Here is a 17683-nt window from a genome sequence, read left to right as displayed (position 1 = left end):
AACAGAGATACGGAGTGAGTCTGGGAGAATTAGAGAAGAAGACAGGAAAAAAATGATGTTCTAATCAAGGATGGACTGGGATGTTTTGTAAATCCATAATGGCCAATACAATTTGGCTCTTTCTAACCAAAAAATTACAAGAAAACCTCTTTGATGTCAGACGGAAAACAGATTTTTATAAACTTAAGTCAACTGAACAAAAATATGTAATGTTAAATAAGTGACTGCATAAATATTCACTCCCTTTAAAGTGAGGTCAAACTAACTGGTGCCAGTAGTCTCAAAGTTAGTGAAATGGGGATCACCTGAGTGCAGTGAATGTGTTTCAACTGATTGTAGTATTAAGACACCTTTGTTGGAAGGTCCAGTCACTGGTTAATTAGAATTCCTGGCTACCATTACACCATGAACACAAAAGAACATTCCAAGCAACTCAGAGTAAAGGTTTTTTAAAAGTTTAAGTCAGGAGATACAAAAAAATATTCCTAGGAGTTCAGTTCAGTCCATCATCAAGAAATGGAAGGAACATGGCACATGTATAAATCTGCCTAGATCAGGCCGTCCTCACAAACTGAGTGACCATGCAAGAAGGAGACTAGTGAGAGAGGCCACCAAGACACTTCTGACTACTGTATAGGAGTTGCAGCAGCTGAGACTCTGCACACAACAACTGTTGCTCTGGTTTTTCATTAGTCAAAGCTTTATGGGAGAGTGGCAAAGAGAAAGCCACTGTTGAAGACAACTCAGATTAAATCTGTACGTTTGGCAGACACCAAACACTGCACATCACAAACACACCTTCCCCACTGTGAAGCAAGGTGGTGGCAGCATCATGCTGTGGGAATGCTTCTCGGCAGCTTGCCCTGGAAGAATTGTAAAGGTAGAGGGTAAAATGAAAGCAGCAAAATCTTATTTAGTCTGCAAGAGAGCTATACCTTGGGAAAAGATGTACTTTCCAGCAACACAATGACCAGAAGCATTCAACGAAAGCTGCACAGAAGTGGTTTGAATCAACAAGGTGAATGTTCTGGAGTAGCCGAGTCAAAGCCCAGGGGTCGGTTCAGATAGTTCTTTATGCTTAGAAAGGTTCCTGAGTTAAACGACCTGGAAGTATTTTAGTGTCCGCCATGATAAGAGCTGTTTGGATTCTCTACATTTTGAAGAAACTAGCTTAATTACTGCCTTTATTATCTTCTTAAGCTAGGATACAATGGACTGTTCTTTACAAAAGGAAAGAAGATGACACACGATTCTTTGCGTCAACTTCATTTAAAATGGCGCTCCTGTTGACAGTTCATCAGAATAAGTGATCAATATGACTGTATGTTACATCCACTGAATTAATCAATTTATTTCACTGATTATTTATGTGATAAAAGGGAGGAAAAGAGGATCGGCCCTGTCTTGCACACTGAGGATTTGAATCTTCCGCCTTTTTTACTGTTCTTGTTTCTCTCCCTGCAGACCTGGATGAACTGGCTGTCCATCTCCTTCAGTGTAGCTTTATTCTTCACTGTGGCTCTCTGTTATAACGCCTCCTGTCCCACCTGTTACTCTCCTTCCAACCCGTACTGGACTATGCAGAGGCTGCTGCAGGACCCACTCTTCTACCTGCTCTGTGTCATCACGCCAATAGCGGCTCTGCTGCCCAGGTATCCTCAGCCTTATTTATGGGAGTTTGATTGAACACACGAGCCTGTTTCTGTTATATTTATGAGCCATGACAGGAGTTCAATGTGCTCCAGATGTCTTTAAATATTTACCCTGAAAGTTCAGCTTTGGACGAGCTGTTGAAGAGTTTTCTGACGTCTGGCTTTGTTTTGCTTTCCAGATATTTCTACAGGGCGTGTCAGGGAACGCTGTTTCCCAGCCCGGTTCAAGTCGGGAGACAATTGGATAAACTCCCCTCAGAAACCCGCAGGAACATCCTCAGCCTCAGCAGGGTCAAGGTGGGGTCGCCACTCAGCCCCAAGCCTCACTTCCTCTCCCTCAGCACGCCCTCCACAACAAGCAGCAATAAAAGAGACCAAAGGAGCTTCCCTGGCTCTAAGACATCACATACACCCTCTTTACAAACAGACCAGCGGGGAAGGGGGCCCGCGGACACCGAGAGGGACCTCTACACATTAGTCCCCTCAGAAATAGACACGCTTCCTTACACCAAAGACACTCCAAAGCTCTCAGAGGAGCCACGGCCTCCTGAAACCAAAGACTTAGAGCGGTTAGAGAAAAGTTTAGAGGCGTCAGATGTGAGTCTGTCAGGCTGGATCACCTCGACACCTCTGCTCACACAAACAGACAGCATCCAGCTGAACCTGCCCCCCGACGGAGACGCTCAGAGTGTCCGATACATGAGGGACACAGAGGAAAAACTAAAGTCTGGTCATGTGGTTCATGGATCACAGAGGACAGAGCAGGACGCAGAACAGTCACTGCACGTCGCATTATGATGTCTTAAGTATTTTAGTCAGAAACACTAAGAAGACATCATCTGTTTTATTTTACTTTGTTTTCTCATGATAATATGCACATTTATATTGTTTCATGAGATCAAGACTTATTTATTATCTTAGAATAATAATGCGAATTAATTTCTGTCAAATTTTCAACACCTTAAGAAACTAATTCACTAGCCGTATACTGGTGATACAACAACATAGATAAGCTGTGATCGTGAGAAAACGACTGAAATTTATCTGTCATCTTGGGAAAATGGAGTAAAATAAAATCCATGGGTGTATGTCCACTTAGGGCTTCTGTACTCAGACTCCAATTTGCACGATAGGTTTTTTGAAATCTAATTTTATTGTATTTTTCAAGGAGATTCTTTTATAAAATATAGAAAAAGGTACTTTATATTTTGGATGTTTAGAGCTAAAAATATTTCTGAGATTTGGGAGGTTGAAGAACTGGAATAACTCCTGTTTTTCTTTACTCCTGGGGTTATATATTTCTCTTTCTTGATCAGGTTTTCACAGATGGAGGAGCAGAGTCAAACATTCCAGTGTGGAGTTATCTGGGAGTTTGTTTCCTCTCTGAAGTGGTGCTCTGCTCCTTTTTTTTAACATTCGCCTGTAAACTCATATTCCTATTAATAAACTGGTAATCCTGAGAGGATAAGTTTAATGTTTTATAGAAACATGTTTGAGGCAAATTCTCAAAGAGTTTTATCTTTACTTAAGTCTGAATATAGCGGCATTGTCTCACTGCACGTTTCAGTGCAAGCCTTTTTGTTTTTTTAGAAAGTTTAAAAATTAAGAAGCATATTTTCTATCTTTTTTCACACAGTTCATTCCACTGAAAACTCCAGTTATGCATTCCAAAAGTTCACAGAATGGTTTTGTATTTGTTTAAGAGTCTACCAGAAATGATGCTGTTTAAATGTGTGCGTGCATAACTTTGTGTGTCTGTGTGCTCTCATTGGACTTGTTTTACAGTGCCTTTTGTGTTACGTTGAAGGGACAGTTTACCATTTTTGTAAACGTGCGTATTTGCTTTGTTGGAAAAATTTACAAGAAAAACAGAGACCCGTCTGTGCTGTCTGTCTTAGATGACTGCTGACAAGAGGAATGGTAGCAAGCTTCCAATTTTAACACCTTTTGAGCTCAAAAATGGCATGCTGTAATTTTTTTCATGTTTATGAATATGCTTGTTCAGCCCGACAAATTATGGCACTTTTACAAGTGAGTAGTAATGTCTTTTTTTAATCACAGGAAGCTTACCGACTAGTCAGTTAAACTTCATCAGCTTACTAAATCCAGCAGAGTTCCTCTGCATTGTCACTAATGTTTACACATGAAACACTTTTTACCCTCAAGTTTGGGTTTGAAGAAAATGACACAGATAACGGTTAGTTATGAGCAAGCTTTTACACACGTTCCTGCTCTTACTATGTCAATAAAGAAAGCATAAGGCGGCGAGAGAAGTAGCAATAACAGAGCAGTGCAGAGCAGGCATCAATAATGACAGAATGGCACCAAGGATAAAGGAAGAGCTGGGGTGGAGGAGGGTTGCAAGAGCAGCGTGCAGACAGAGCAGCAGAGCATAGCCAGGCAAGAGCAGTTTGAATAAGTCACCATGAGAGGGATTAGCCAATGGCATGCTTAGAGCAAAGCCGACGACAAATTTTGTTTACTAGCGGTTAGCAAACAGTTATGGGTGTCACTGCAACCTAGATTGGTGGGGTAAATACTGTCGTGTGATTGCCTTTTTTTCAGATGTGTTTGTCGTGTGGCTGCATGCACCAAATGATGACCTCTGAAGCGTTTCAGCTCAGTGTGAATACGTTAATATATTGCACCCATAGTACACATGGTCAACAGAAAGCATAAGTTTTATGCATGTAGGGTGCAGATGTTCCACAGTCTAGGCCTGGAGGTGGTGTCGACATGTGTTTGGCAGCCAAGGTCAAGCTTGATGGCACCTCTTTGTCCTGAGCTTTCCTGGTAAAATGCCAGGAGACCACCAGTGGTTTTCGGGCTCTTCACAGCACAACTAGGGGCTTGTGTGAACCTTATACCTGCCTGGACAGTACCCTAGGCCAGCATTTCTCAACTGGCCAAGCCTCAGGACCTACCAACATGACAAAATTATAACCCAAACTTCATATATTTTTCCATCAATCAGAACTATTTAGAGGATAAATAGAACAGCTTGTACCTCAGACAGTATGAAACATGACAAAGAGACAGAACAAAACAAGCATGTTTTAAAAGAGTTTCACAGACTTGATGATGCAACTTCTCTCTTTGCAACCCACTGAAAATGTTCCCACGACCCACTTTTGAGTCCTGACTCACCAGTTGAGAATCAGTGCCCTAGGCCATGCCTTCTTACTCCACTCTAAAGGTGTGGACTGGTATTTTTCTGATGGATTGACACATATCCAGAGCATGGCTGGGGTTGTATCAGTACTCCTTCCCGTCAATGGTTCTTTAAGGTGACTTCCTCACCACACCTTACTTCAGCATCAATTTTTGGCCCTAACACGCCTAAAAGTTCTTCACAGTACTGTATACCCCAAGCCTAAAAAGTATTAATGAGATCCTACAAGAAACGAATACCAGGTTTTACCAGGTATGGTTACATAACTATTTCCTTGGATTTTTTTTATTCCAACAAAGACGATTTATTGTGAGCTTGTACATTTCTTTGTTTTTGTTACACTAAGCCAAGGTCAAGATCTCTAAGTTTCTTAGTATTTGTTGTTCATACATGGTCCGTCAAAGCAAATACGTCTGTTTCCTTAATGTCTAAGTATTCCTTCAGCCCTGTAGTCGTCTGACAACAAGCTACCATCACATTCTGTATAGAAATCTACTTGAAGGTCTGTTTGTATCACTTCATTTTGTTTTCTGAGTTGGTCTAAACACAAATCTGTTTTCACTCTAGGATGTAAACCAAAAGCTCCGTGGTCAAAGAAGGTCTTTAACAAATGTCTAAAAATGAGGCTTTAAGAGTTAACTTTGCACTTTGAGAGCAGGATTTTAGAGTCGCCATTATGTATTGTTGGTGCTGTTCTAGAATTAAAAGGATGGGACGTTTTCCCGTTGTTTTAAAGGAATCGTGATGTTTTCCACCATGCACAAACTTTGTATAAAGATCAGAAAGATGCTTCAGTTTGTGTGATAGTTGAGCATTTAAAGCAGCAGCACCTTTGATGTTTTATAAATGTTGTATCTTTTGTGTCATTGCAGTACATTTTTATATCATTTACCAAAGAACATATATATTTCTGCGTTTTCTAAGCAATAGTCTGTGCCTTAACACTGGATAAGAAATGACAAATGTAAGAGTTTTATGTTGCTGAAGCTGTTTTTTGTTTTAAGATGTCATCCAAAGGAGCGTTTTTGTTCTGTTTCTGTAATTGTTGATATTTATGAGGCTACATGTGAGGTGTTTTCTTTTCCTCCTGTCTGGTTTTGCACACGTTCTCTGGCATGTCGTTCACTTTCTGACGCAGTTCACTTTTCGTTTCACGTTTCTGTCTGTTTGCAGCTTTTGGCGTCACTCTTAATGTGCCAGAATGAAGCTGGAGCGTTTACACTGCTTAACATTCCCACTGTTAGAAACCTCTAAAAGGAACTTCGACGCTCTCAGCATGAAGACTTTAAACATGTCAGAGCTCTGTTCGCGGGTTTTTCATTTGTACTTTTGTTGCAAGATGAGTTGTATATTAAACCGATTTACTCTCATTGGGAAATACTCAGCTGTTAAATCACTGTGCAGTATTCATAAAGGCATTAATCGAGATCTTCACATTTAATTAGAAATGGTTGGAGCACGCTGGAAATGCTGGAAAGCTCCAAACTACAACAGCAACAAGCACCCGCTGTGTTTTAAGTTTTGTTCAAATGCATTTTTCTTTTGCCTGTTCTTTTTTCTTTGAGGAATTTTATTCATTGTGGCAACTTGTGAACAAAATAAAACTAAGTATTTATCTTTGCTACCTGTTTGTTCAGAATAATGTAATCTTTGCTAAATAAACGTCTCAGTCCTCAGTACATCATCTTTGCTTTTGTCTTGCTTTTTTAAAATTCTTTACCTCTAATCTTGTCTCAGGAGGGAAAATAGATGAAGAAAGAAACACGCTGATTTCACCATGTACAGTGCCTATTAAAAGTATTCACCCCCTTGGATGTTTTACCCTGTTACTGATATTATAAATCAGTCATGGTCTATATAATTTGGCTTTTTGATAAAAAAAAAAAAAAAAAAGAAAAGAATCTTCAGTGTCAAAGTGAAAACAGATTGCTACAAAGTAATGTCAATCTTCATCCCCTTGGAGTAGTAGTATTTAGAAGAAGCACCTTTCGCCTCAATCACAGCGCTGAGTCTGTGGATAGGTCTCAATCAGGCTTCTACATCTGGACACTGCAATTTTACTCCATTCTTCTTTGCAAAACTGCTCAAGCTCCATCAGGTTGCACAGGAATCAGGCATGAAAATCCCAGTCCAGCCACAAATTCTTACTTGACACTCGGTTTAAAGGTCACATATTTTATCCTTTTAAGTCAAGTTTATATTGTTCTCAGGTCCGACAAAACATGCCTGCGAAGTTTGTTGTTGATAAAAACTCCACTTTTGGATTTTTGCATGTCTAAAAAACGCCTGTTTCAGCCCTGCTCAGAACGAGCTGTTTCTGTGTCTGTGGCTTTAAATGTTAATGAGCTGTCTGACTCCACCCCTCTCAGGAAATGGATGTGGTTCTCGTATAGGAGAGGAAGGTGGAACTTTCTTCCAAGCAGGGACGGACAACTGAACCTGGGGGCGGAGCTAAATCCCCACATTACATCATGAAGGGAAAACCAGTGAACGGCTTGTTTCAGAATACTTTCTGAAAGGTGGAGAAAGAGAAAATGGATTTTTCTGATTCTTGGGGAGATTGTGGACAGGCCAGTGGCACATATTTTTGCAGAAAAAGCCTGAAGAAGTGTATTTTCCATAATATGTGACCTTTAGGTGACATAGTCCGCAGTCCACAGTATCTGCAGGAAAAATTATGCATCTCCAGTCCAAATATCCCTTTTTTAACTGGATATTAGTCTGTTTTTCTCTAGTTATCACCCACTCCTCGCTGATCAGTCCTTCCACATGCTGAAAGGGACGTCAGTGCAAACCCTCCATTGTTTGTGTAGCTCCACCCTTTTGAGATGGATAGGTGAGCTTAGCATCCCTACGGAAGGGTGCTATAAACATTGGACCGTATGGGTCAGTTATTTGGGACCCTTTCCAACCTTTGACATGGGAAACGCAAATAAACACATACAGTAGCTACCAACTGAACTGGATCTCTCTGTGGAAATGGCCTGTAAGACCATTGGGCCTCTGCACAGTAGCTGAGGCTGGAGATTTTCAGGCTATCTCAAACTGAAACGAACTGTCAAGGCTATCCTCGTGAACGAGATATCTCAAGAAAACTGTGGAATTATCTTCAAACGTTGCACAAATGTCCACCCTGAATCAGGGATGAACTTAATGATTTTGAGGGTCATCAACAAAGGTCAAAGCTATCTGGCTTCCCTTACTTGTGCAAGCAATTCCTCATGAGGGCTTTCTTCAAACCTTGCAGAAGTGTCTGCTCTGACTCAAGGATGAACTGATTGCTCTTTAAGGTCAGAAGTCAAGGTCAATGATGAGCCTTAATAAAACCATCACTGCACTTTCACTGTATGGTATTTACAGACTATACAGACAAAAGTATCTGGCCACACCTGTTATTCTAGCCAGGTGTTTCATTCAGACCCGTTACCACCGCTGTATAAAATCAAGAATGTAGCCATGCAGTCTCCATTTGCAGACATTTGTGATACAAAATGAGTCATTCTGAAGAACTCAGTGACTTCAAGCATGGTACTGTGATAGATGCCACCTTTGCAATGAGATGGTTCATGAAATTTCATACCTGCTGAATCATCCACAGTCAAATGTCAGTGATACTAAAGAAAGTGGAAGCGTTTAGGAACAACAGCAACTTGGCCACGAAGCAGAAGACCATGAACACAGCAAGGTCAACAACTGCTAAGGTGCATGGTTGTAAAAGTCATCCAGAAAACTTTTCTCCATTTTCTACTCTTCTTTACAACCAAGAATATGACACGCCCACTGATGATGTCACAGTTGAGGAAGAACTAACTAATTTTTGTTCCAGCTGAGAACCAACTGTTTAGGTTTCTAACCAACTTTTTGCGCTTTTGAATGAGCCGGTTCAAAATTAGGTGATGCAGGAATGCCTGGCATTAAACAGACTTGTCACTTAAGTTTAAATTTTTCATACAGATTAACAGCACAGCAGTATTCAGTCACAGACCTCTGGCAGACTTCACAAATGCAAATAGTAGTAAGCTTCAAGTTATCAAGATAGTTTTCCTGTCTGAGAAGCTCCAGTGTTTTGAGGAAGCTCATTTTACAAAGTTTAGTATGTGCGATCATCCACTGACACATCTGTACAAATGTTTGAAATAAGAAGCCTTTAAAGATGGATGACCTTTGGCCTGCTGCTGCAGCTGATGGTCTTCGCTTGCTGTGAAGAACATCTGCAGCGGTGCTCATGGAGGTCTGAGGAGGCGTCATTAATGTTTTCTCTGAAGGCCCAGAGAGGGTAAAGAGGGACACGGGGATCTCTGCTGATGCTGCGGCCTGATTACTGAACAGCTCTGCACTTTAAGAGAGAGAGAGAGCGGCTTCCTTATGTGAACGCAGAGATAATGATGACTCGTCTGTCCTCACTGCTCCACTCTCTCTGTCTATTTAAAGCCCGAGTGTACAAGGCCCGATTGATCAGCTGTTTTTTTCTGCACACCGAAGGATTAAGAGGGGAACTTTTGTGCTTTTGAGCAAAGCTTTAGTTTCTGCATCAGAACATTTTTAGGTTTTATCTATTCCCTCTGGAGTTAGACACGCAGCATGTGCAATGAGGTGACTTTTAGATGCTTGAAAATTATTAAAATACAAAAAGGATCCATTTGTACACAGTTTAGTTCATAAATATTGTTAAAAAACAACCATATGTAACTTTTCCCCCTAAAGAAATAAATTTAAAATCCTACAGTAACTTCAAACAGGGAGAATGGTGTCTATCTCATGTCCACTGAGAGTCACCTGCTTCCTGTGACACAGTGAAACTCTGGAAATGGGTCATGGTACTCTCGGAAGAAGTGTGGTGACTTAACAGCACTAGTTTACATGCTGGTCTTCTGCTGAAAAGCTATTTAGAAGGCTATTTACATAGTTATGAAAAAAGGCAAAAAAAAAGAGCAAAAAGTGGCAAAAAAGGGATATAACTGGCAAAAACAACAGGGTCAAAATGGACAAAAAACATCAAAAGTGGTTTAAAAGTTGCAAGTGAAGTGCTGAAAATGAGAGTAAAGTGGCAAGAGACTTGAGTGTCAGAAATGGGATAAAACTTTGAAAAAAGAAGTATCAATAATGGGATAAAAGCAAAAAAGTGAGTTAAAAGCTGCCAAAACACATTGTAAAAAGCAAAAATGGGATAAAAGTTGCAAAACAGAGTAAAAACAATAGGCAAAAGTGGCAAATATGGAATAAAAGTGGCAAAAAGAAGTGGTAAAAATGAGAGTAAGTGGCACAAAAAGTGTCAAAAATGGGATAAAAAGTGTCAAAGAGAAGTGGCAAAAATGGGATAAAGGTAGTTATTTGAATTTCCCTTCGGGGATAAATAAAGTTCTTGTCTTGTATTGTATTGTATTGTAAAGTACCAAAAATGGGTAAAAAGTGGCAGATATTGAATATAAGTGGCCAAAGGAAGCATTGAAAATGTGAAAAAGTAGTGTAAAAAATGTACAGAGTGGCAAAAAAGTGGTAAAGTGATTGAAAGGGGTGGGGAAAAAAGGAAAAATGTGTTTAAAGTGGTTAAACTTTGTGAAAAAATGGGCAAAAAGTGGCAAATTGATGTTGCAATAATGGGCCAAATAGCAAAAATGTACATGGGTGGCAGCAGTAAAGTCGCATTAAAGGGCGAAAAACAGCAAAATATTGGTTTAAAGTGGCTAGAAATGATGAAACAGTGGTAAAATGATTCCAAAGTAGCAGAAAGGGTTAGAGGGGCGAGAAAGGGTCATAAAAGGGCAGCAAACAGCAAAAACGGCTTAAAAGTGGTGAAAAGAAATAATAGAAACTGTGTTGAAAAACAGTTGAGAAGTTGATTTCAACATCAAAAATACCAGTTTTACTTCCAAAATGAGGTAAGTGTTAGCCAGGATGCTAGCATGAATGCTAGTGATCCAACACACATGATGATGTTATCAATGAATCACAGATGGAGAGGGCCGTCCTCCAGCCAAATGTTGGCAGACCTGCTTGTTGTTTACAACACCGGTCTTAGACCACATCAATCAATGTTTTGATGCCACAGCAAGAAAAAAAAAGTCCTAGGCACCAAATGTTGGGACATTCAAATTTTGCCAGTGGTTTTTCTTTTTTTTGTGCAATTTTGACACAAATTACAAGAAATTGCCTGCAATTTTTTCAAACTCGTTCTTCTCCTATGCAACTTTCTTATGAAAAGAAACCCTTTTAAATAACTTCAATGCAAAACCCAACCAATTAAAGAGATTTAATTGTTCTTAAATGTATGAGATCATTAAGTATTGAAGCCTTTTAACCATTCACTGGGTGATTTGTGTAACAGGTGTGTGGTTATAAAGTTATAGCAGGGTCTGCTGAGGCTGGTGAAGGGGCCTGATGTGATATCTAGTCATGATTCCTGGCAGTGGCCCTACACATCACAGATTTTGTTTCAGGAATTCATTTAAAGGATTTATAACTGATTAAATAAGGGATTCCTACCAATCTCCAAAAGGCTTACTTCATTTTTTTATTCATTTTTTGATAACAAGACTCTACAGATGGACAGAAGCCTGACACTGAAGAGATAATGGTGTTTAATTTGTATTTTATTATACAGGAGCCGCACTGATTCTGGTCATTAAAGCCGCCTTGACCCGCTTCATGACACATTATTTTAACAAGCTTAAATCAGGACGTTTTCATTTCCTGTGAAGCCGTCTGTGATAGAAATACTTTATGTTTTTAAAACCTCTCAGCCCTTCCTTCTCCGGTTTTTGCCAAGACGACTTGAAGGCTCGGCGTTGGTTCACACCCGTGGAGATATCCAACACATCACTTTTCATTCCAATTAACAAATAAAGGCTTTCTGCAGCCAGGGCCATCTGTCTCACAGTTGGTGGAGGCTTTGTGAGGCTCCACGCTCTACTATCACGTAGGAGGGGTTTACCAGAACACTACTGCTCTTTTTCAGTCTACTTCACTCTAAGATGAGAATCAATCCAACAAAAACAGCACAGAACAGAGAAGACAAAGGCAAACACTTACATTTAACCTATAGCTGCCAGTTCAGCTGCAGAAAAGAAAGAGAGAACTAAGAGAAAAATAGTTATGCTATTGAGAGAATTTAAGGAGTTTTATTGTGCTACTAGAGAAGTCAGTGAATCTTCAAAGTTAAATGGACTTGTCCTCTGAGGATTATAAATGCCTGAAAAGAACAAATTGAACTCAAAGAATTCTTAGGATGTTCACACTAACATTTCAAACTGAGCTCTGAAATGGTGTGATTCATAACCAAAGATAAAGAATTATTCCTGGATATTTCCTCATAAACAGTCCAGTCAGCTGCTGGTCTGCGTGTTGTGACACTGACGTCGTGCTGAAGGGCTTTAAATCCTCTGAGCTGATGATCTGGGATTATGATGGAGAGGTGAGAAGGCTGATCAGAGCTGTAATCTTTATGTCTCTGCTTCATGAATCCTCCTCAGTGAAGACATCAGCTCTGTCTTGATGGCCTGGCTGACCTCTCCTCTCTGTTCTCTCGGATGGCTCACTTCCAGGAATCACTTTACAACCGTGATCAAATAATCCTGCTCTCCACGCCGCAGGCCGTCCTACACGCAACCTTCATCGTCCTCTGCTGAACCCTGCAGCAGCCTGCAGAGACATTCCTGCACCGACACAGTCACAGCGAGCCGGGTCCAGGTTGATGAATGTGATCCAGGAGAAGAGAGGAGCATGAAGATGGCACTCTTAATCCGTATCAAATGACAGAGGAGGAAATGATAGAAGCAGGGATTATCACACAGAGCAGAAAGATAAGGCTAACATTATCAGCCGATGTTCAATGGAAGAGCTTTACCTGAATTAAGGGATGCTTTAACAACATTTTCCTCCAGTTGAAACATTTATCAGAGCACAACCTGAGCAGAAAGGTCAGTTTGAAGTGATGGAATAAGTGTCTTTGTGCTCTGGCAATGGTCTGGATGGTGCAGGGCCAGTCCAAGCTCAAATGTGGTCCCATACAGAATTCATTTTGCATTCCTATTGGCTGTCAAAGCTGTTTGGTGTATCATGATGTGTTCAAGAGCATAGCATTATGTTTGTATAAATCAAAATGTTTAACAAACTATAAAATAGCTTTGTGTGAGAGCGAAACATGACTGGACCAGACATGGGCTGGATGTCCTCGTATTTCTCTGGCCAAATTGGAGAAATGGGTTGGCCCCAGTGTCTTTATGCACGATGCCTGATCTGGGCCACATGTCTTCACTATAGCAGCTTTGAGCCTGATGTGGGCTGAATGTCTTTGCTGGATGTTTACTAAAACGACCCTAATAGTTAAAGTCCTTTTGCTTTGATGTGGGCCACATGAACAGCAAAGATGGTGCCCATATTTGGAAATGTAATGATGGCCTAAATCTGGCCCAAGTCGTGTCTGAGCCATAACAAATCCAGACTCCCACCATTACTTCATCAAGTGAAATAGTTGTAATGGTTCATAGCTAGGTCTCATGTGGAAAACCTTTAGGGGGGAGTTTTGGTGTGGAGTTATGGCCCTTACAGGGCCCACATGTCACTTACAAACAAAACTCCATATTATTCCCAGAACCCAGCCTCATTTATACCAAACCTTTGATCTGGATCACATTCAGAAGTGAATGATGGGAGGAATCCAAAAGCTCAACTGAATATTTAACTTCAGCGTCAATTATTAGATTTTTTTAATGTGAGCACTTCAATTCAAAAAGAATCACAGAACTTCTTCTAAATCAGACTTTCACATTTCATGAACCAACCTGAGTCATGCTCCATTTTAAGGACAGTGCGCAAATATATAAAGAGCAAATATGTCAGATTTGCAAAAGAAAAGGACCAAATACATCACACAGTTTTGTAAACCATTGTTTCTACAATGCAGTTAAACATAGGCGATATGATGATAAATGAGTACTAACACATTCATTATTATAAAGTAGTGATTACCCGCTGGAAAGGACTATTATAGAGTCAAGAATCTGTATTTAGATTTGTTTAGACATGTTGTGAACACATCATGTCATCATCAGTTGTTATGTAGACATCAGGGGCTCATTAGCTGTAAAGCTCATTCTCACACTTTAAATGCTCTCTTCTCGTCTGCAGCTGTTTCAGGGTTGGTTCCCTGGCATTTTTGCTTTACAGGTTCACAGCTTTCTTTATCTTTCTATTTCACGTGTTTATTTGATACATCTGAGGGAGGTGTTAGTGAGTCAGCAGACTCGTCTGCTTCGGATTGAAGTTGTGAATTTTGGTGTTTCTTCTTGGTGTTTCACATCAAACTACTCTTTATGACCCTGCTTTTTATGTACCATTTCTCCCACCTCAGTTCTACATCCATGTAAAGTGATAAACATTTTCATGAAGATTTCTGTTTAACATATACAAAAAGTGTGTTTTCTATCCCTGATTTAAAAACTTGAGCACTGAAACGTAAAAGCAAAGACAAAAAAAAATAGTGTTGTAGGTAAAGAGCTGGAATTCTGATGCTTTCTGTGGTTACACTGACTCCCTGTGGTTATAGGCAGTACTGCAGCTACCATGCTGTCCAATAAACACACCCAGTAAGACAAAAGGATGATAATTAAATCTGTGCATGGAGTCTTTTTACTTATTTCAATTTGATAACACCATTATACAGCCAAAGAGCAAATTTTAGAAAATATGGTTAATACAAAATATATAAATGTAGCCTGACAGGTTTTAGGAAAAACACATTATAAGCAATAAATGTACCAATAGGTTCATAATCCAGTAGTACTGGGCACACATGTTTAGTCTTTATTATTCTATTTCATCCATTTTCACTGTGTGCTCTATTTGAACCTCTTGTGCACCTTTTGTTTTAAGGTGAACCCCTCCCAGTGACCACTGTGAAACAAAGGACTGATGGAAACAGAGATTTAATGTCACATTGTAGTAGGTGTAAACCTCAATATAAGGCTGACGCTGACAGAATAACAAACATCTGATCAGCACCATAAGAGCTGTACACATAGATCAGATAATGCATAATTTACAAAGGCCTGCAGCAGAATGAGACGGCAGGGTTGTGACTGCCTGCTCTATATGCCAGCTTTGATTTATGGGTTATGAATATGATTTAAAGATCGCACTGAGTCTGTTCAGCCTCCATCGACACAGCAAGCAACCATGATTCTCAGTTTTACAAGGGCACTGGGCGTGAAACCACAATATACTGTGTTTTTAGATGCAGTAGTTAATGAAATGATCAGAATAAAATGTCTCTACAACAAATGGGTATATGAACATCTCATCTCATTAATTCTGTACAGGCACTAGTGTTTTACTTCAAGGATCTATTGTGTAGGATTTAGTCAAAAGCATGTCATAACAGAACAAATAATTCTGTTTAATTACCATATTTCCTAAAGATAAAATAACCAATAAAACGTGCAAACATTACAGCATGTGCACATGAAACAATGTATATATATAAGAATCTCTCATACCTATGAAAGTATTTGTATTTGCTTTAACTGCCATTGAGAGATATTTGCAGTGTATGTCAGTATTTACGTATGTCCTGAAGCAAGGCCACCCATAAGGGGGGATAAATGGGGGAGCTTTTTGGGGCCCAGCCAAATTAGGGATCCACGGAGGTCAACAGAGTCATGGTCCTTTGTAGAGTTACACTGTGGTAACCATATTTCATATTTAGCCTCAGCAATAATCAAACTAACCAAAGCAAGAAAAAAATAATTTCATTTATTTATGCCGTGGTACAAATAAAGCCTTTTTCAAACGATAACCCCTTTTTCTTTACATAACATTATATTTTTATCAGTAATGTTAACAGTGTAGATGGGAATACTGAACTAAACTGTTTGGAAAGTAAATCTAAGCTATGATGTGCACAAACTCCAGGATGCCAGAAAATAGAGCAGGAAAAACTGAGACAACTTTAATGATGAATATTTATATAGTTGTGAAAAGTGGCAAAAAGTTGAGGGAAAAGAGGGAAAACTGATTTTGACTGGAAAAAAATAGCAACAATGGGCAACAATTTGCAAAAATTGACAAAAAGCATCAAAGATGAATTAAAAGTGGTAAAAATTTGTAAAATATCAGAAAAAAGTAACAAAATGGGAGTAAAAGAAATGGTGGACAAAAATTTGCAAAAGTGGGTTAAAAGCAAAAAGGGTTAAAGGCAGCAAAAAAATGTGAACATAACAAAACAGTGTCAAAAATGTGCAAAAGTCACAAAAATTGGGGAAAAAGTGGCAAAAATTAAGAATCCCTCTGTTTCAGCCCTGCTCAGAACGAGCTGTTTCTGTGTCTCTGGCTTTAAATGGTAATTAGCTGTCTGACTCCGCCCTTGAACACACCCCTCCCAGGAAATGAAAGCAGCACTCCTGATGTTACAGACACTTTTATCCAAAGTTTAGGACCTGACTGGGATTTGAACAATCACTCTCAGACTGTAGTCAGCAGGGCAACCCACTGAGCTATCCAGCATCTCAGCTGGTAGTTGACAGGATCAGTAGAGGAGGGTGGAACTTTCCTCCAAGTGCGGGACGGCCAACCAAACCTGGGGGCGAGTGTTTACTCCCCATGTGAGGTCACTAGATGTAAAATCTGAGAACGGCTTGTTTCAGCACACATTTTCTGAAAGGTGGAGAAAGAGAGGGTAAAAGGGAATGGATTTTTCTGGTATTTGAGAGGATTGTGGACAGGCCAGGGGCACATATTTGTGTTAGAAAAGCCTGAAAGTGATTTTTGCATAATATGTCCCCTTTAAGTCGCCTAATAGTATAAAACTGGCCAATAAGTTGCAAAAAAAGGAATAAAAGTGGCAAAAAGAAGGGATAAAAGTGGCAAAACAAAAGTAAACATTTACACAGAGCGGCAAAATAGCATAAAAGGGCAAAAAACTTGCAAAAAATGCTTTTATACAATGCCATAAATGGGTGAAAAGTAGCAAAAAGGTATAAAAGAGGGGGAAAGGCATCATAAAAGAGCAGCAAAAAGCAAAATGGTGCAAAAAAGGAACAAAAAGCAGGAAAAATTGGTTTTAAAGTGGTTAAAAAACTTTTAAAAACCATAAAATGGGCAAAAATGGGCAGAAAGTGGCACAAAGGGTTAGAGGCAAAAGTGCATTGTTTATGCTAAACTACCATAAAGTAAATAAATCCATGCTAAAAATGACTTCAGTACCTCTAGATTATTCACTACTACCTCAAAAATGACCTCAAATTATTTTCTACTTAATTATTGCACAGAAGCCAGAAGCAGATACACAGTAAATTTACCTGAGTAAATTTTACTCAAATTGAGTAAAATTTTACTCTGAAAAATATAACATTTGGTCCCAGTCTATCTGGAGTAAAATTCACTCTGCGTGCAGAGTAATGTTTTCAGTGTTGTTTTTACTCTAAAGGGTGTTTTAATTTAACTCTAAATGATGATTTTGTGCTCCATAATGAACAAAATAAAAACAGCTCTACAGCAATTGTACTCACTACTGAGTAATTCAGACCATAGTTTATTCATCATAGAGCTGTTTTTTTCTCAATACAGTATTTCATTTAGTCCTTTCAGAACTGTTTTTTCATTCCTTTTAGAAATGTTTCTACTCATTACAGAATATTTTCTGCTCCATATAGAACTGGGTAATGGTTATGTAGAGCTGTATCTTACTCTAAATAGACTGATCTTCCTCTTTATTTTGCCTGTACGTATTAGACAGTGTTCTAATATTACAGAAACAACTGTGATGAAAATATGACAAGAACTCAGGAGCAGAGCACGAGACAAGGTGGTAAAGTTAATAAAGTCTATTTGACAACAATAGTGCAAATGATGGTGAGTGTACTGG

At 39.4% G+C, this 17683-nt stretch overlaps 1 protein-coding gene across 1 annotated transcript in view; it reads left to right on the top strand.

Annotated features, from left to right (window-relative positions):
- atp10a (ATPase phospholipid transporting 10A) overlaps window positions 1-6494 on the top strand; it is a 73307-nt gene extending 66813 nt beyond the window's left edge. The window contains exons 20-21 of the mRNA XM_041791077.1: window positions 1465-1652; window positions 1832-6494. Of these exons, the coding sequence (XP_041647011.1) occupies window positions 1465-1652; window positions 1832-2450 (807 nt within the window). The 3' untranslated portion in view covers window positions 2451-6494. The remainder of the gene's footprint in view (window positions 1-1464; window positions 1653-1831) is intronic.
- The last annotated feature ends 11189 nt before the right edge of the window (window positions 6495-17683 follow it).

This window comes from Cheilinus undulatus, linkage group 7 (assembly GCF_018320785.1).
Source record: "Cheilinus undulatus linkage group 7, ASM1832078v1, whole genome shotgun sequence".
NCBI classification, from domain to species: domain Eukaryota; kingdom Metazoa; phylum Chordata; class Actinopteri; order Labriformes; family Labridae; genus Cheilinus; species Cheilinus undulatus.
The sequence above is the reverse complement of the archived record's forward strand: the minus strand, read 5'-3'. Positions and strand labels throughout refer to the sequence as shown.